At 48.4% G+C, this 20,660-nt stretch overlaps 1 protein-coding gene across 1 annotated transcript in view; it reads left to right on the plus strand.

Annotated features, from left to right (window-relative positions):
- The window catches only part of Disc1 (DISC1 scaffold protein), a 166,412-nt gene that overhangs the window by 103,188 nt on the left and 42,564 nt on the right, over window positions 1–20,660 (plus strand). The window contains exon 10 of the mRNA XM_029532416.1: window positions 17,125–17,185. Coding sequence (XP_029388276.1) covers window positions 17,125–17,185 — 61 coding nt within the window. The remainder of the gene's footprint in view (window positions 1–17,124; window positions 17,186–20,660) is intronic.

Consider the following 20,660-nt stretch of genomic DNA (forward strand, 5'->3'; position numbering starts at 1 on the left):
TGACTGGAGGGTGGCCCTGGGTTTTCTCCGGCGTCCAGGAACATTGTTTTGGAAGCAGACACACGACTTCCCTTTTGTATTCATTCCCATTGGGAGAGGGCTGCTGCCGCCTTCCCAGGTCCCTCTGTTTCTTAGCTCTTTTGGTTAAGGTCAAGTGTGTTGTCTGTTACCTCAGGTTCCGTTCTATGTAAGGAGCACTTGGTAAGGAGGACAGAGCTGCTGGCTTGGTTGGGAACCTGAATGAGACAGGGGTTGCTGTTAACAGAGGTGTCCAGCATGGACATGTGGTAGCTGTGGAAGGCCAGCTGCATGTCCGAAGTCACTGGGAATCCCTGGGCTCCAGGACAAACTGAGAGTCTGAGATCAACTTGCCCGTTACTATCATTGTCAGTAGAGAAGAAAAAAAAAAGGGGGGGGTGGCTTTTAGTAAATAAGCTGACAGAATGTTCCCGTTACATTCCCCCTACAACACTGGTCTCTGACCCACTGGTGTCTCTGATCATGTGATTCAAACATCTCAGGCAAGAGACCAAAGGGCAGAAAAGCTTGGTGGCATATTGAGGTCACGCAGGGCGTTCACAGGGGGCCTGTGGCATCGGGTGTATTGCCAAGGTCTGCTATGGAATTCTCTCTGGTCCGATCTAGTCTGTGTGCATGTGTGTCCACGTGAGCTGATTGTGCACGCTGGTGTCGCTCCCATTTGGATACCCTTAGTTTCCTCAAGCAGGTAAAAACACGGATCTGAAGCCGGGGAACACGCCTGCCCGCCCAATGGGCCTGCGTTTGCTTGGCTCTCTACGGGTCTCATCTCAAAGACTCTGTTCTTCCTCTGTGCCCTGGTGGCACCATCTGCCCTGTGGCTGGGGTATATGGAACTGCTAGGTTTGTGACACGCCAGCCCCCTCCAGCTGCAGCTGCTGGGATGATCGCCTGTGTTTGCTGGGCCTTCTAAGCCAGATGAGTGACTTAGGCCATGGCTGGTTCCTAACAGAACAGTCATGGATCAGGCGCTGTCTGCATCCAGCACAGTCTGGTCGTGTCCCCCAGCTCAAGCTCACTCCTCTGCAGCCTGTCAGAAGTCACGCCTCAACCCCGGTGAGCCCTTATTAAATTGCTTTAGAAATTAAGCTCAATCTGCACTCCCTAGAAGACTCCTGTGTAACAATGTGTGAAATGGAGGTTAATGCCCCTTGGCCATTGCCTCCGTTCTGATGTTGATGGTGGGAATGAGGAGAGCCAGTCTGGCATCAATGGCCACCGTCAGCTGCTATGGGGACATGAATCTCATGGACTCCTGTGGGAGTGAGAATGGCATCGCCCTGGTCTTCAGATAAGTAAGCGAGGTATGGAAATGGTGGCTGGTGTGTTCAAGGTCCTTTCTAAGTTGCTGAGCTCTTCTGTAGCCAGTTGTTGGACGTCTCCCACGAATGGACGTCTGTGACGTGAAAGCCCATGTGGAGGGACAGCCTTCATTTGGATCAGATGGGAAACTGTTCAGGTTCATAACTGAAACCTGACTTCTCCTTTCCAAATAGGTGGCAAGGATGTTGGGAAGCGTCCTGCTCCCCACCCCACACAGAGACCAGCATACTCTGGAATTTGTGTCTTCCAAGGAGTTGATTAGAGAGTGGGTAGATGACCTCTGAGGGAAAGGGCAGACACGGAGCCCCTGGGAGCAGCCTGCAGACTGCTTCACAGTAAGCCTGAGCAAGAGACAGACCATATATTGAAGTGGGAACTTAAGAGTTCTTTGGAAAGTCGGTTGTGTTGGATGGTGTTTTACTAAGGCAAACACGTGAAGGAACGTCTCATTGAACGGGACAGAGGAGAAGGGATGTTCTACTGAAACAAACAACGTGAAAAGACACATAATAAGGGATTCTTTGCTAACCACATACATGTACTGGCCTGTCTCATTTCGCATAGCTGAGCTCTATTTGTCCGGACTCTATACGGAGACATACATTAAAAATTTTGGTGGTGTGTCATGACTTCTTGTTGCTTCTGTGGACTCAGGCTGATTGGCAGAGTGATGTCAGTTGAGACAGACACACATGCTACAAGACACATGTTGAGGCAAGACCTGTGAGGACATACAACGTTTGGACTTGACAGACAGTGACCGGGGCTGAGCTAGGCTGGTTTATAGAGCTGGCTGTGCAATGCTGTGCTGTGCTGTGCAATGCTTGTGGGTCTCAAGTCCTCCCTGATCTTCGCTTCGCTGAGAGAGGCAGAGCTGAGAACTTCTCCTGGTGCTCCTGTTGGCCCTGGTCCCTCCTGCTGACTCAAGCTGTGGCCGAGGCCTGGCTGTCTCTGCTAGGTCATGCCACCGCTGCTGATTCCTGTTTGCCATCCCTTCTCTACCGAACCGGACTGCTGGTGTATCTGCGATGTGTTTGTGAGTGGACGGAGCTGCCGCTGCTGACCTGTGAACTGAACTGCTGATTTCCTGACAACGCAGATGGGAGTTGCTCCAAAGAACCATTTCTAAACAGGTCCACTTCCCCCATATCCTTTCTTTCCCACTACCTCTGGTGGGTGGTGGTCTAGTAGGGAGGTTAAGGCATTTAAGAACCATCATTGAATATAAGGTTTGAAAAAAATTCAAGATACAATACATGCCCGAGTGTCTGACATCACAGGCGATGCCTTCTGAGTCGGATGAAGAGAGATGTGCTAAAGAGATTTCAAGACATCTAAGTACAGTGTCTATATCACGTACTTAAGTCAATCCCTCACAGACATGTCCACAGGCCAGGCTGTTTTGGGCAGTTCCTCCGTTGAGACTCGTAAGAAAAGTCTCAGATGAGCACAGCTAGGTTGGACAATGGCTGAAGTCACTGGCCTGTGTGTTCTGAATTGAAACGCCTACAGCCAACATCAAACCCAAAGGAGTTTCAATATTTATTTCTCATACTTAAACATAAGGGGAACAGGCATGTGGCCCTGTCAGTCAGTAGAGCGCTTGCTAAGGATACTTGAAGCCTGGGGCCCATCCCCAGCTCCACATAAACTATGTATTGTGGTGTATGTGTGTAATCCCAGCACCTGTGAAGAGGCAGGGGGTCGGGAGTTCAAGGGCATCCTCACCTACAAAGCAAATTCAAGACCAGCCTGGACTACACGAGACCTGTTTATAAAACAAAAGCAAAAATAATACATTGTCACAATCTCTTGGCATGATCGTCCCTTTCAAACCACAAGGCTCAGAGAGGGTATAGAGTCTTTCCAATTCTATCTGTGGAATGAAAACTCGACTTTACACTCCCTGCACCTCTCCTTGCTGGTCAAAGGCGTTATCAGCTAGCTCTGAATTTATCTCGTGTCCCTGTGATAAGCAGAATTGGTATATTTATCTCTGGGCCCTTTGGTAGGAAGGGTATCAGCCACAACAGACACTGCCCAGAAATGGCAATATCAGGCAAGAATTGCACCTTAATCTACAATCTAACAGGCTCCATCTTCCATTAAGCTTGTATCCGCATTTTATTATATAGTCAAGCCAGTTATATATGGCTCATAGAGAAAATGCATTTTACGATCTTGTTAGAAGGAATGGTCTCACTGGGATCATTTTAAGCCAATAATTTCATACTTTCCTCCTCCGTCATACCTGGGACATTAGCTTATTAGCCACTCTGGTGTCAAGCCTAATGTGTTTTAAATACTTAAAACAAATTCCAGGCAACACGGGGCTGGAGACCGGATTTTCTGCCAGCACTGAGTGCTTTTGGTTACCGGGGGGAACCAGTCGTAGCAGACTGTGGGGGAAGGCTTGGCTGGCTGCTTCTGGTGCACAGGACCTTGGTTTCTCTAACAGGAGGGTGATCATGCCTGCTGGGCTACGGAAGTCCTGATGTCCTGTTGGGGCAACAGTGTTGAAGTGTCCCCTTGGCTCACCCTGCTGGTGCTGGCTCTATGGGATGTGGGTCGTCTGTGGGCCATAGGGACTGTGGTTGTAGGCTACTAGGGCCTCCTCGGAGGCAGCAAAGGTTCTGTGATGGGAGGAGATCCTACTTCCACAGGGTGAAGGAGTCACCAGGGACAGAAGCCTATTACAAATTTCTGAACCCGTGTTCACATGTATGCAAATGTGGTTGTGAATCCTCTACAACCTTCCATGTGTTACTTGCATGTGCTTGTGTATGTGTGCCTACAAGTGTGCCTATGCTTGTGTTTACGTGTATGTGAACATCCAGGCATCCATGCCAGGTGTCCTCAGACTCTGTTTACCTTATTTTATTTATTTATTTATTTGAGGTATGATCTCACCAATTTGACTAATTGGCTGACCAATGATCCTCAGGGATCTACTTGTTGTCTCTGCCCCTCACAGACATGCAGCCTGGTACTTGGCTCTTATGTGAGTGCCGAGAATCCAAAACCAGGCTCTCATGCTCATGCAGCAAGATCTCTAGAGCCATTTCCTAGCCCTCAAGTCGCGCGTGTGTGTGTGTGTGTGTGTGTGTGTGTGTACATGCGTGTGCGTGCGAGTGCATGTGTCACCTCTGTCAGTGTCACCTTATTTTGTTGAGACATGTCTCTCTCTGAATCCGAAGTTTGCAGCTTTGCCTAGGCTTGCTGGCCAGCAGGCTCCTAGGACCTGCCTGTCTCCAGTCCTCACCACTAGGGATGTATGTACACACAGCCTGACTTTTCAATGTACACTGAGGATGTGGGCTCAGAACCTCTTCCTTTCACAGGGAGCACTCTTACCGACTGAGCCACCCCTCCAGATCCTCTTTCAATCGTGAAACCCAGGTAACCCTGTAACCTTGGGCATTTCCACCCGCACCCCAGTTCCTCAATAGTGATTAATTATTTATTAATAAATGTCAAGGCCATAAGCTAGGCTTGTGCCCCTACCAGCTTGGAACTCGATTATATGGGTTCATTTATACTATTCCATGTCTACCACATGACATGAACCCATATAATTGAGTTCCAAGCTGGTAGGGGCACAATCCTGAATAGAGGTGTGACAACCCTGAACGTAGGTATTACAACTCTGAATATAGGTGTGACAATTCTGGATGTAGGTGTGACAACCTTGAATGTAGGTATGACAAGTCTGGATGTATATGTGACAACTCTGAACGTAGGTGTGACAACCCTGAATGTAGGTGTGACAACTCTGGATGTGGGTGTAACAACCCTGGATGTAGGTGTGACAACCCTGGATGTAGGTGTGACAACTCTAGACGTAGGCAGCACTGTTCCGTGGGCTGAAGCAAACTCAGTATGAGTCCTCGTCTCTCTGCTTCCTGATTGTGGGCACAATGTGCCCAGCTGCCTCAGACCCCTGCCACTGTCCCTTCGCTGCCTGGAGCAATGAATCAAAAGCAAACTACCTCATCAAGTAGCTTTGGCCAGATATTTCATCCAAGCAATGAGAAATGTAACAGGTTCACCCATCTTTTGTAACAACAGATATACCATCTTTTAAAGTTCCCACTTCTTAAGATTCTGTATCCATCTCCCTTTTCCATCCAGTGTGGTAGGTAGGATAACTACCCTAGCATGTCCATGTGCTAATCTTAAGGACTAGTGACGATGGTGTTTTGCTCCAAGGCCAGGAGACTCTGCATACGTATGTGCACTGTGGTTTCTGAAAGGAGATACCCCCAGGACTCTCCGGTTGGAGGGCTTTCTCTGGCTCAGGAAAGATAAGGTAGAAGACGTTGTGTGAGCCATGCTGGCTTTGGAGATGGAAGGAGGGAAGACACATCCTGAATGTGGGCAGCACTGTCCCGTGCAGTGGGGTCCTAGCTGAACTAAAAGGAAACATGGGGGAAGTCAGGTGGCTGCTGGTCCTGCTCCTCTCCCAGATTTCCTGCTCCTGCTCCACTGACACGAGGAGTCTCAGCCACCTGCTCCCAGCTCCATGAACTCTGCCATGTCTCCTCTCACGATGGCTACCATCCTCTCAAGCCATAGGCCACATTAAATCTTTCCTCTCAGACTTGCAGTCTGTCATGTATTCGGTCAGAACGAGTCACGAATGCAGATACCTAAGTGTGCATTCAACTCGCCGCACACTTCAGGTCTTCTTTGGCCCCCTTCTTCCTCTGTCAGCGAGCCATTGCCAAGAGAGGGGCCAGCTGGTACCTTTGCTCTCTCTCTCTGTCTGTGTACCCTCACCTCCTACTGCACAAGGTCATGTTCTCTTAGCTTCTGCCATACGGTGTGATCATTAACCTCATTTACGAGTTACCTGTGTCCACTCCTGGAATATCAGCTCATGTCTATTTTGCCAGATGCATTTTTGTCTATTTATCAGGCGATAACATCGTAGATGACAAACATCAGAATTCACACCAGTTCTCGTTACTGTTGAAATCGTTGAGCGTGTGGACCAGTCCGGTCTAGCACCGCAGCCTGCCAGTTCTATTTCTCAACTCGCTTTGCATACGAAGCCACCTGCTCTGGAACAGTCTGGTCCCAGCGTGTGAGGGACCGACTCATGGTGCTGTGATATTGAACACAGACAGATGGATCCAGGATTGCAGAGTGTAGTTTGTTGGGTACTCGCAGATCTCAAAGATGGCACAAGACCAGCGGGTCCTGGGGCTTTGTCGGAAGGACTGATGCGGCTTCACCCAGGGTGGAGCGCACCTACCTTGCTCAGAGCTCTCCCGCCCCCAGGGTGGGTTGCAAAGCTCCGAGTATCTCTTCCAGGGTTTCATGTTCAACCACATGAGGAAAAGTGACTGGAGTCACTCGGTAGTGGTAGGGGTACCTAAGGTGGAGGTTACCACTCGAGAGGGCTGCATTCATGTCTTTGAACCAGACAAGTACCTTCGACACACGGTTACATCCCAGACTCCTGCAGCCTTGCCTGTAATGCTCAGTAGATCTAATCCCATCCAGCCACAATGCACCTCATTGGACCAGGAGCAACCAGACCACCCTCCTGCAGTAAAGACTTGAGTGACTTTGCTTTATGGGGGACTTAATTCAGATGTGGCCTCCACCCTCATTTCTTGCTGTCCCTTCATCCTTACTTTCAGGGATTATCCCAGGTGCTCCCATGCGCACATCCCCCACCTCTTACGTGTGAGCTCTTGGCTGCTTGAGTAGAATCCAGTTCTACTAAACTGTTATTGGCCATGCCTATCCTCCTCCTTGTGTGGGATTCAGTGCAGCGCACCCCTTCACAGGTCCTCAATTTCCAAGGAAACAATTTTCCTAGGTGCCCACTGGCTTTCCCATCCCATCCTCTCTCCCTCCCCATCTCCCCCATGTGGTAAAGCCCCCATGTGGTAACTATGCATTCTTTCATCAGCTCACAAGGTCCTCAGGGCCACGGAACTCACAGTACAGGAACAACGGGGGCACCAGGCGGCCACCTGACCCCTAGCGGGGGCTCGCTAGACACCTGCCGAGTGAGTGAACTGGGTTCCATGCCTCTGTGAGTGGAGGCCAAGCTGTTGGGCTAGCAGGCAAGACTTCTGCCAGTATCGATTTGCAGGCAGGAGGCTACGTGTAAATGCATTTCGCTGTTCTGCCTTAGGACCCAATTTCTGAAAATTAGATTTTAAATGTCGTATCCTCCTTGCTCACTCCATGTGCTTCCAGACAACCAAGGCATAATGCAAAATGAAAGGCGTGGAAAATGGACCCATTTAGTGTACTCCATTTGAAATCTGTTAGGCTATTTTTAAATTCTCATGAACCTTGTGCTCCTGAGGGTGGGCAGGAGAGGAAAAGAAGGATGGGAGGAGGGAGGGGAGGAGGGAGGGGAGGAGGGAGGGGAGGAGGGAGGGGGAGAGGAGGGGAGGGGGAGAGGAGGAAGAGGAAGAGAGGGGAGGAAGGAAAGGAGGAGGGAGGGGAGGAGGGAGGGGAAAGGGAAGAGGAAGAGAGAGGGGGAGGAGGGAAAGGAGGATGGAAAGGAAGAGGGAGGGGAGAATGGAGGGGAGGAGGGAGAGGAGGAGGGAAGGAAGGAGGGAGAGGAGGAGGGAAGGAAGGAGGAAGCTGGCTGTAGCTAGTGAGATACTGCAGATTGCTGCGTGCTGTTCAGTTTCCATTTTAGAAGAATCCCAAATGTGATTTCTGAATTGAGAGACTGAAATGAGATTCTGCCTGAATTGCTGCTCCCTTCCACTCTTGCTGTTGGGACCACTGGCTGCTTGTGTGCAATGCGCTGAGCACGCTAGCCTCCATCCTGCCTCCCAACTGATCTGCTCCTCTGGCTCTGCCATAGGTGGGAAGCAGGTTCAGACAGGGCCATCGGAGAGGTACACAGAACTTGACTCACTTGGGGTGTGATCTTTTTAAGGTATATGTGGAATATTTTATCAGTTTACTCTCTCTCTCTCTCTCTCTCTCTCTCTCTCTCTCTCTCTCTNCTCTCTCTCTCTCTCTCTCTCTCTCTCTCTCTCTCTCTCTGTGTGTGTGTGTGTGTGTGTGTGTGTGTATCTGGGTGATGTATGTCTTTGTGTGAGTATATGTATATGTGTGTGCATGTGTGTATTTGGGTGATGTATGTATGTCTTTGTGTGAGTACACGTGTCTGAATGTGTGAGTGTGTGTATATGTAAGTGCATGTGTGCATATCTGTGTGTTTGTGTATCTGGGTGCTATATGTATGTCTTCATGTGAATATTTGTGTTTCTGCATGTGTGTGTCTGCACATGTGTGTATGTGTGTATGTGTGTGTGTGTGTGTGTGCCTATGTGTGTATGTTGACATCAGATATCTTCTTCAGTCATCCCTCACCATTTTTCTTTTTGTGAGACAGCATCTATCATGGAACTTGGAGCTCACCAGCTAGGCCAGACCGGATGTCCAGTGCACCCAGGGACCTGCGTGTTCCCATGCTTGCACGACAGACACTTCACTCATTAGGGTCAGTGTCACGGCCCCCAGTCTTTGCGTTTCGCTATAACGTGTAAGTGAAACTCATAGGTGTTGTAACTGTACTTTTGGAGGTTTTCTTATTCACATTCCTGAACATTGTAGGGTGAGAGGCTGTGAGCCCGCCGTCCATGTGACCTGGAGCAGGTGGCATCCAGCGGCTGGGAGGGGCAAGGTTTCTCTTAGGATCTCTGCTTCTCTTGTCATTTTCTCACCTTCTCCTTGGCTGGAGGGATCTCTTCTCTGTGGAGGGGGCTCAGGCTGACTCCTTTGCTCTTTCCACAGCCTGGCAGAGGTGGGGAAGGGCTGTGCATCTTACACATAAAGAAGATTGATTCTGATTTCTGAATATCTGTAAAGCAACAACGTGATGGCCACTCTGTTGCTGTGAGTACCTGTGTGCGGATGAAGAAGAGCGGCCCACTTGATTCTCGGTTTTGGAGGCTGGGAGTTCAAGATTGAGCATCCCACATGTTCAGCCATTAGTGAGAACTTGGTGGCCCATGGCTTCTCAATGACAAGAGTCCCTGGGAAAGAGATTGCATTTGGGGAACAGAAGGATGCCAGAGAGGGACTGAGGGACCAGGTTGCTATTTATAACTCATCTTTCTTGGAAGAACAAACTCTGGGTTGTCACACTCACTCTCAGAGATCAGAAATACTCCCATCCAAGGGCAGCAATGTCAACACCCCAGACCGTGGGCATAGTTTCCGACACACACATTCCAGGCAAGAGGGCAATGGCTTGCACTGTGCTGTCTGATGACTCTCTTTGACTCCTGTCATACCTTGCCCTGTGCTCCCCTTCCATCTAGTTTTGGGTGCACAATTGACAACCCCCCCCACACACACATCTGTGGTTTCTGTATCCATTGATTCAAACAACTTTGGGTGAAAGAGAATTCTTTTTAATTAATTAATTAATTAATTAATTAATTTTACACTCCATATTTTATTCCCTCCCCACCCCCACCCCCACCCCCACCCTATCCACCCTCTGATAGTTCCACATCCCATACCTCCTCCCTACCCCTGTCTCCACGTGGATGTCCACACCCTCCACCCCACCTGACCTCTAACCTCCCTGGGGCCTCCAGTCTCTAGAGGGTTAGGTGCTTCTCTTAATGAACATAGACCCGAAGTCCTCTGCTGTAAGCGTGTTGGGGGCCTCAAATCAGCTGGTATGTGCTGCCCATTTAGTGGTCCAGTGCCTGAGAGATCTCGGGGGTCCAGATTGAGACTGCTGGTCTTCCCACAGAGTAGCCCTTTTCCTCAGCTTCTTTCAGCCTTTCCCTAATTCAACAACAGGGGCCAGCTGCTTCGGTCCATTGGTTGGGTGCAAATATCTGCATCCAGGACTTTCCCTTTGTTCTTATTCCTTATACAACACGGCAAAACTTCGATCTCCATGGCAGGAACACTGCGTTGGGGATGAAGTCAAGCAGAGCTGGTTTAAAGCAGAGGGAAGATGCGTGTTAGGTGCTAGGTGTAGAAATATCTCCACTTCACCTGAGTCTCCACCGTCCCTGAGGAGTCATGGAGGCGTCCTGCTGCAGATACCAAAGGGCGGATGCAGTCTAAGCTGAGGTAGCTGCACGCTCTTGCCTTGTCTGCTCTGGGCCTTGTTTTCCCAGGACCGGTGTCAGTCTGTCTGTCTGAGTTCCTTTGTCTTTCATCCATTGCTGGTGGTTTTATAACCCAGAGTCTGGGCTGGTGTCTGTTTCCTTGGCTGATTCAGCTCTCTTTGACTACATCCTCTTATGATTCCCCGTGGAAGCATCGTGTCTGGTTTGTGTTCAGTGAGGTTGTGATTCTTAGCAGCAAAAGCACACAGTGCCGAGCTATAGTTTGATACCAGTGAGAATGGTGTGCTAGCCTGCGGGTGGCATTTGGCACACCACTGGAGGATGCAGAATCGGATGCTTGTACTTCCTCAGGCCCCAGGACTATGCTCAGGGCTGGGGCTTCAATAGAGAATTCATGTTCCTGTTATGATGGGAATGCTCTGAGTAACTAACTGTCTTAAATATTTTTATTGTTGTGAGCAGACACCATGACCAAGGCAACTCTTACAAAGGACAACATTTCATTAGGGCTGGCTTACACTTTCAGAGGTTCAGTTCATTATCATCATGGTGGGAAGCATGGCAGCATCCAGGCAGACATGGTACTGGAGGAGCTGAGTTCTAGCTATGTCTGCATGCAGCAGAAGGAGACGGTGTGCCACACTGGACGAAGCTTGAACACGTATAAGACCTCAGAGACCACCCCTACAGTGACATACTTCCCACAGACCACAGAGTGGTGTGACTGTGGTCCTCCTGCTAGGAGGACAGCAGGATTTCCCCGCAGTGAGTTAGAATTCCTCAGTGAAACCCGCTGCTGTGCTTCTTGGCAGCTGGGCAGTGACCCCCCACACGCATGGCAAAGGCTGGGCTTTGGTAGATCGCTGAGCTGCGGTGGAATTTCTTCATTCTCTCCTCCGAATGAACGGGGCTCCCCTGGGCCTTAAATCCCTATCCTCAAAGGGATTTAGAGCAGCACTGTGAGAATTCAACGCTGCGACGATGCACAGGAATTGTCCCGCCAGCGCCCAGGGTGGGCTTGCTTTCTCTAGCCTAAGAGGATCAAACGAGGATTTGTTTTTTCACAGCAAATATTTTAAAGATGGTTTTCCATTTCAAAAGAAAGGTGCAGATTGCATGCCTTGATCTGTCTGGCAAAAGGGAGTGAAGAGGATGATATCTGTGTGTGCACACCCCTGCATGCTCACACAGCACATACGAGCATGCATGTACACATGCCAGCATACGGGTGCATTACATGAGTACAAGCATGCTTGCAAACTTACAAGCATCCAAGCACATACGTGTATATGAAGCGCCCATGTCCGTGTGTAAGCACGTGAGCATGTATGCATGTGGTCATGCCTGCGCATGCATATGTATGGACACATGCGTGCATCCATACACTTGTTGACAGAAGAAAGGGAACCAGAGAGTTTATTTTCTCACACATATGTTGCTAGGTAAGGGAAATAAATCAGCATTGTAAGCAACATTGAAAATACCGTAAATTAATCTCTAGGTCACATTTTCTCTGCATTTAAACGCGCTGTGAAGCAGAAAAGCAGTCCCTGGAACCTGCTGCTGTCAGCAGGGATGGAGGACAGGCCAGCCGCTCTTTCCATCAAGGGAACATTTGGCGAGGATGCACGTCGGGCTGGAAGGGAGGCTGCTTATTGCTGAGAACGTTAGCGTTTCTGACCTGCTCCACGCTCTGTGAGCGGTTGGCTTTGGTTTTGTCCTTGGCTCCTGCTGACATCAGGCCGTGTGCTCTAAGGACGTCAGGAGATGGCTTGGAGGAAACTTGGGTGGATCTGGGAAAGTGGGGATCACCAGGACATGTGACATCCAATTAGCTGGTGACAAACTTGGCAGGTGGAGCTCAGGCTTTATCCCTGCACAGCCGAAGCTCACAGCAGCTCCCTGACCTCCAGAGCCTCCTTTCCTTCCTGCTCTCCCCTTCCACCTCTGCTGTGAGCATCAGAAGGTCGGTATTGTCTTCAGGTGTACACTGGGCTCAGGGACGGTCTGGCGCATGGGAGCTCCACCAAATAATCGCAATGCAGGCTCGGGGAAAATGACTCAGAGATTAGAGGGAAGGTGAAGTGAACTGACAATGTCCAGCATTCATGGATGAAAATCTTACACGGTTTTTGCCATGGCTGCTCTAAACTACCCATGCCCACTCAGGCACCAGGAAAATCCTCCAAGACCTCTCTCTGAGGTCCCGTCCTCCAAGTCTCTTTTATCCCCCTCTGAGGTAAACCTTAGGCTTCACCTCCTTGCCTGAGGAACCCAGAAGGTCTGCTGCCTGGAGTGGCTCTCTCTGTGGCTCACTTTTGCTTCAAGGTCACCCTGTGATGGCGGCTCCCATAACTGGTTTGCTTTGCTTTCTTTTTCTTTTGGGACACCGTTTTTTTATTCTGTGAACATTCCATACACGTATACAAATATGTACATGGATGTATATATGGCTCATAGCCATCCACTTCTGTTTCCATTCATCACACCTGTTTCCATGGGTGCTCTGATTCTCAATTTCGTCCAGTTTCATGTCTTCTTATTTTATTAATAACTCCCCAAGTCCAGCTAGCTCCACCCATCTGTAGTTGAATATGTGGCCTTCTACTGCAGCATAAGCAAGCTACCAGTGACCATATCCTCAAAGGGGGGTAACTTTCCTTACCCTCCTCCCTCAATATTGATCAACTTGCCACAGCTCCTCCAATCTGGCAGGGCCTCCAAGGCCTCCCCACCATACAGGAATTTTGTCTGGCTTGATCTTGTGCGTGTCTTGGGTAGATAACAGTAGCTATTCCAAGTTGATGTGTTACAACAGTCAGCTGTATCCAGAAATCAGTACCTCACAGGTCCCTTCCCCATCTTACCTTCTTTCTACCTTCTCTTCTGTGGAATTGATGACCCATCCACAGCTGATCACTCAGCGTTATCTCTGCACTTGGGCCAGTTCTGAGCAGCCTGGCTTTCTTGAGCCCAGTGTGATATGGTATCCATGGTACCAACATAGGATCTTGTATGGCAGCAGTGTAAGCTGGAACTCCAAAGAGAAGCCCTTTCTGTTAGCACATCTTCATTCTCTGGGACCCACAGCCAACCTTTGTCCTTTCTCTCTGCAAATCCCTTCACTAGAGGAACAGACCGGGGAGCCTGAGGGTAGCAGCCCACAATCTGAACAATGGCTTGCAACGTTCAGTGACTGCTTGGTGATACTTCTGGCCCAGGAGACTCTCTATAAGGAATATCTAGCAACCCTGGAGGGTGATAAGCTTCCAGCTTCAGGGTTCTCTCTCAGGAGCCCCTATCTGGCCAGAACCACCATATACCATTGCAGTATTCACTCTGTAGGCTGTGTGACTACAGGCAGGACACACACAGCCTGGAAGAATGAACCAAGATGTATATGAATGTTAAAACATAGAGGCTTGGAGATGGCCCGTGGTGGCACTGACCTCCTGCCTTTGAGTGTGATATTAGATGCGTGTAGAGTGGCTTTGTAGAAAGGACTCTCCCAGCTCTCAAGGCCCTGTGCAGTCATGTTCTGTCTCATGTGTCAAGACAGAGCTCCTTCTGGATCGTCTCCCTCAACTTCCGCCATCCCCGGGGCTTCTTGCTGGGATCACACTGCATTTTTGCACAGGGTTTAATTTTCCAAACAAACTTGGAGGCTGGTGAGCGCCTTGGATATCTGAAATTTGTCAGGATTCCAGTTTTTCTTCGTTTTTTTTTTTTGTTTTTTTTTTTTTACCTTCCTTCTGATTTTTTTTTTCCAAATGAAAGTTAATTTTTTGGTTACATTGGTGCTTGAGTGTTGATCTTTGAAATCTGATAACTTACTTTTGCACAAATAGGCCAAGCATTACTTCTGTTAGTGTGTGTGTGTGTGTGTGTGTGTGTGTGTATGTTTGCATCCAAAGAAAATGTCTTTCAGCTTCTAAAAATGTACTCACATGTACACAGCACACACATATATATATACACAGGGAAACATACACATAAAATAAAAACAAGTATTTTTTAGAAAATGTAATAAGAGTTGACTATAGTGGTGTATGGCTTTAATCCCAGCACTCAGGAGGCAGAGGCAGGAAGATCTCTAAGAGTTTGAGGCCACCCTGGTTATAGAGCAAGTTCCAGGCTATCTAGGCATCTACATAGTGGGACCTATAAAGAAAAATGTAGCTAGGGGGTGGCACACCTTTGATACCAGCACTCAGAAGGCAGAGGCAGGCAGATCTCTGAGTTTGAGATAGTGAGTTCAGGACAGCCAGAGCTATACAGAAATCCTGTCTTAAAAAGAAAAGAAAAGAAAAGAAAAGAAAAGAAAAGAAAAGAAAAGAAAAGAATAGGAAGGAAGGAAGGAAGGAAGAAAGAGAAAGAAAGAAAGAAAGAAAGAAAGAAAGAAAGAAAGAAAGAAAGAAAGAAAGAAAGAAAGAAAGAAAGAAAGAAAGAAAAAAGCAAATAGACCAGCATGTGAGCAAGTTAGCCTGGCCCCTCTGGGTCCCTTGATGCTAGATCCTTTTTATACTTAAGTAGCACCAAGTACAGGGAGCTAGGGAGATGGCTCAGTAGGTGAATTACCTGCTGAGAATATAGGAAGACCAGAGTTCAACACCAGCACTCATTTAAAAGCTGGGTGGCATGGTGGCACATGCTTGCCATCCCAGCGCTGGAAAGTCAGAATCCCCGAGGCTCACTGGAGAACAGGCCAGTAAAATCAGTAAACTCTGGGCTCAGGGAAGGACCCAGTCTCAAAAAGTAAGATGGAGAGTGACACATGATGGCTACCTCTGGCTTCTTCACACACACATGCACACACATGCACACACATGCATGCACATACACATGTACAAACATATGCCCACATGCATACACACATACATACATGCACAATGCACATACACATAGACACATACATATGCATGCACATGCACATGTACACATAACACACATATGTGCACGTACATGCACATACACATATACACAACAAGTACATGAACGCACATATGCACACACGAATAATACTATATACAGTGCCTTACATGAAATGAATCCTGGGTTAAACACCTTTAGCAACAACCTATGGTTGTGGCATGTATTCTGCTAAATATTTTCACAAATTTACCATATTCAATCATCAATTAGCTTCCACTTAATTTGGAGTCATTAAACTAATTATTTGAATTCCATTCTAATAGTAGCATAATCTGAATGTTGGATTCAGTTGGCAAGCATGGATGACTGCTTCATGCCTCTCCCCCATAAGGGCCTGAAGGCCCATGGCTGTTCTCTTTGGCATCTCCTGAGCACCCTCCCTTGTTCTGGGGATCACCAGTCCCTCAGAGGTACCTCTTTCTCTGGCAGACTCAGGATGGATGAGCAGGGGCGTGAGAAGAGAAGGCCCTTGTTCTCAGTCAGCGTGTTGGTGGTTGTGCTATCTTGCAAGTTAGAAGTCCACACTCTGGCCTGATTTAAGGGCTGTGAACTGATTCTGTACCTATTGCAAGGTGCTCTTAGACTGCCTGGCTCAGTGTGGTGGGGTTCGGTATGGTGGTGGCCGGTGCTCAGGGTCAGGAAACTCTTATCCCAACAGCCATCTGCCCTGATGTCAGCCTTCAGGCAAGCTGGAAAGCACAGGAAGCAGTTTGACCATCCCAGGGAAAGTCATCAGGCTATGAGGCCACAGAAGCTAGGTAATCAGGGAAAAGGGGTTTTTTTCATGTTTTTATGTAATAGCTTCTGAAAATTTCGTACAGTGTATTTTGATCATATCCGTCCTTGTTTTGCCCAGAGCCACCTCCCAGACAATTTTATTTTGACTCATGGTTTCAGAGAGAAAATTCCATCATGATAGGACAGGCATGGCTATTGTAGACACAGAGGTGGCTGTGTCTACAGTCATCCTGATCCTCATGGGGCAGGGGTGGGGGTGGGGGTGGGGCAGTGGGGAGGTCAGAGGGGTATGGCTGTGTCCATAATCATCTTGGTCAGGCTGAAGCAAAAGCAGTTAGTAATTTCAAGGCCCATCTTTGGCAACATACTTGCCTTTGTGAACATTCTGTAGCAACTTACTTCCTTTTGAGGACACTCTGTAGCAGTGTGAGCATAGGGGTCAGATCCTCAGGTTTTGGTGAATCAGGAAGAAGACAGCTTGGGGTAGAGCTAGAAGCAGATACCATTGGCAGAGCTGGCCCCAGGGACCCACTCCTGATAGCTGGAGACCAAGCATTCAGACAGTGTCCCTCTGGAGGACATTTCACATTTAAATCTTAATATTGAGTCTAGCACTTAGTATCTAATTTATTTAACAAAGTATTAGTTTAAAAGCCCAGATTGTTTATAAACAATGAGTACATACCAGTTTTCATTAATAGAGGCTATCTGTTTTTTGAAGGGAGGTGTTGTCATGCACAGTGATGGGCTGACAGTGACAGTATCAAGCCAGGGTGGCCCAATGTCATTACCTGTGCCTGCTTCCAGCTGCAGAGACAACTGGAGCCTCTGCACCCTTCCAGCACATGGCTCCAGCAGCCACTTGGATGGGCTCCCGGGTCTTACAAACACAGCATGCTGTTATTATTAGACCCTTGACCAACGATCCTTTGTTTTCAGCTTTTAAATGAGCATTTGTGGTTGTCTCTCAGTTTGGGCTACAGCTGTGCTCACATTGGGTTTTTTCTTGCAGAAACACGCGTGAAGGCAAACACTGTGAAGTACATGGAAATATTGGAGGGTCAGCTGAGCAGGTAAGGCAGGGGGGGGCGGGTTCCTGCCCTATAGACTCTAGGTATATCTGCTTGTTTTATTAGAATTCAGTGAAGGCAAGGGAAGGAGCCAGTCAATCTTTAAAATACATTAACAAAGAAAGCAGAAAAACACCCAGCATCCCCAGGGGAAGGAGCAGGTGCTGTTCCAACATCTCCTAGCCCAGGCTTCCCTTTGACAAAGCAAATAGATTAGAATGTTTCAAAGCATCTTGGCGAGAACACAGGGCAGTTCTCACATCTCTGAATAAGAAAAGCCTCTTTGGGATACTGAGCTAAGAATTCATGCTGCGGTCTGCCTTTGCTTTCCACGCAGTTGCTGAAGGGGTCTTAAGGACTGTGAACCAGTTTACACACAGAACAATGCAGGAATCTGCATTGTCGGTTCTGTTTTGAATCCCGAATCAAAACCAGCATGAAAATTCCTGGTTACTTTTTTTTTTTTTTTTTTTTTTTTAATATAAACCCAATTAGGAATTCAGATAGGGGAAGCATTAGGGACTCCGCAGCACGTCAAGCTGTTTCTGGTTTGCTGGGATGTCTACTTCTGGAAATAAACCCCAGCCAGCGGGATCTGGTCCTAATTAAGGGAACAAGTTCCACAATGTAGTCTGTGCCTTTCTTCCCTGGCAGCCAGTTTGGTTTTATGGAAACATCTTGCTACTATTTTGGAAATTGCTAAGTGGCTCTGGAATAGATTTGCCTTAAACCTTTGTCTGCCAGGACAGTGCCAAGGCCTCTCCCTTCAGGGTGCTGAGGTACGGGATTAGCCTCAGGTTGGAAGCCAAGTCCTTCCACCTACCAACTGACCTTGCTGCCCCTAGACTTGGGGAAAGCCCTGTCAGAGCTGGCCACCATGGACTGAGTGACAGGAGTCTAGGCAGTAAGCTCAGGGGCTTGGATCCGAGGCTGGCTTTCCTGCCATGTACTGGCGGGAGCGTTCTGACATGCCTCTCTCCATCTTATTCCTGATACCCTCTTTTTCAGGCATGCGGGCCACCTGAGGTGTGACTTAGAGTCATCTTAGACTCTTGGACAGACCTCTGAGGGCCCATGCTGAGGTATCCCTTCCCCCTGAGGTACCAGCCTTATGACGGATGTAGTACAGAATAGAATGTTTATTTAGGGTGTGATGTGGGGAGTTGAGGGAATAGAGACAGAGAAAGGCAGAGAGGGAAAGAGGACCATCTTAGGACTCTGGGAGAATAAGTACTGGCAGCCAGACACCTCCCCAACTGCAGTCTTGCACCTAAAACCTACTAATCCTCAGGAAGAATTGGCCATCTTTCGCCCTATTTTTTTTTTTTTATTTTCTCTTCCTTTATATGGGTTGATTCTTCTATATCGAGATATAGATACATAAATGGATATAGATATATAGGTATATAGATTAGATATATAGATGTATAGGTGTATAGTATATAGACATATAGGTATATAGATATATAGCCCAGACCTATTTGCCTTGGCATCCCATCTTTGTGACTCACAGTAGACTATTACAAACCATAACAAAGTCACTCCAAGGAGCCCCTCCCACTCACCATCCCCTTCAGGCTGTTACAGAGGTAACAGAAAACATGGATGTGTTGATTTAGCTCTTTCCCCTCAGGGCTGAATTTGGCTTTGGTTTCCATCTTCTCAGTTGTCACCTCTTCTCTGTTAGCCTCCTGGGCGACTCAGAGGAGGGATTAGAGAATTCCTACTTTCCGCCTGCAGTTTCTTTGAGAGTCTCTTTCTGCAGCCTAAGTGGGCCTTGAACCCAGGCCCTCTCACTTCAGGTTCCCAGGGCTGAGATTACAGGTGTCCACCACAACTTTTCTTGGCTCAGAGGTTTTTACTATGGTGCAAGAATGACAGCTCTGTTGGTAAAGTGGTGGCTTTGGACCCCCGAGGGCCTGTGTTTGATCCCTAGAATACAGGCTGAACAAGCGGGCCCGCAGTGATGATGTGCACTTGTAACTTTCTACTAGGCCAGCAGAGACAGGTGAATCCTGGGGGTCACTGGCCAGCCAGCCTAGACTAATTAGGGAGTTCCCAGCCAGTGAGACATATACACTAAACTCAAAAGAAAAAACAAAAACAAAAACAAGACAAAAGAAACCAGAAGATGATGGTACCCAGTGACTGACACAGAAGTCTCCCACTCTCTCCCTCCCTCCCCCATCCCTCGCTCCTCTCTCTACCCCTCTTCCCCCTCCCCCTCCTCCCTCTCTCCCTCTCTCCCTCCTTCTCCCTCCATCTCCCCCACTCTTCTTCTCTATCCCTCGTCCCTTTGTAGGTGAAGTACATGTATTACAACAATCTCATGTCTTATGCCTGTAACCACCGCGAAGGAGGAGAAAATCCTCATGTCCAGTGCAAACCCAGCACCTCAGGCTGACAGGGGCCAGGCCTCGCCTGCCCGCACCCAGGACGTGTACACTGGTTTCGTATATACCCACGGAGCCCATTGTGTCCATGGTTGGAGAGGAACATCCTCTATCTTTCTAGACGCTCCCAGCTCTCTGTGGGCTCTGTTTTCCTGGACTTGAATCTGAAGCGGTTGCATCAATGCAGTTTAGTGGCTGCTGGTTTATTTTTGTGTCCTTGAGCTCTACTTCAGTTCTCAAGTGTTTGCTTGAGGGTGAGTCAGACGTTCACCATCAAAGCAGAAAAGATGCTGGCGGGCAGGCAGGCTTCGTCTCTGCATGTGAGGGTGCTCTGAGACCCCTGTGTGTGGCTCTGGCCCACGGTGGGAAGGAGCACTCAGGAACTCAGGTGTCTTATCTCTAATTTATTTTGAATTAAGAGTGTGATAACCTTTTTCTAAAGGAGATCTGGTTCTTAAAAAACAATGTAATGTTTACCTATTAATTATCTGGAGGTTTTGTGGGGGACACCCTCACAGGCCATGGTAGACAGGTAGGTTACTCAGCTAACGTCCCAGAGGGCTTCAAGAGAGCTGAGCGGGCCAGAGAAAGGCATGGAGTATCTCCCAGGGCTCCCAGACACGCCTCTCAGCCTATTCACACCAACAGTCTGCCTTCCAGCTGGGAGCCAGGGGTGGGTGGGAGAAGTCATTCAGAATGGGAGTTATAGGGCCTGGTAGCGCCCGGAGACTCCGAGTCATCACCCACTACCAGAAGCAAGGGTTCCCTGCAGGCTGCCTGCTCTCTGCTGACAAGAGTCCTCAGGACAATTCAGAGAGAGAGAGACAGAGAGAGAGACAGAGACAGAGACAGAGACAGACAGAGACAGAGATCAGAAAACCTCCAAGCATACTGGGTCTGCTTCCATCCTTAAAGGAGGTGACTCCAATGTGTACCCTCAAATCCAAATCCAGGGTCAGGGTGGGAGTGTTATTCAGGGATGGAATATATACATACATACATACATACATACATACATACATACATACATACACACACAGAGAGAGAGAGAGAGAGAGAGAGAGAGAGAGAGAGAGAGAGAGAGA

This window comes from Mus pahari, chromosome 20 (genome assembly GCF_900095145.1).
Source record: "Mus pahari chromosome 20, PAHARI_EIJ_v1.1, whole genome shotgun sequence".
In the NCBI taxonomy this organism is placed as follows: Eukaryota; Metazoa; Chordata; class Mammalia; order Rodentia; family Muridae; genus Mus; species Mus pahari.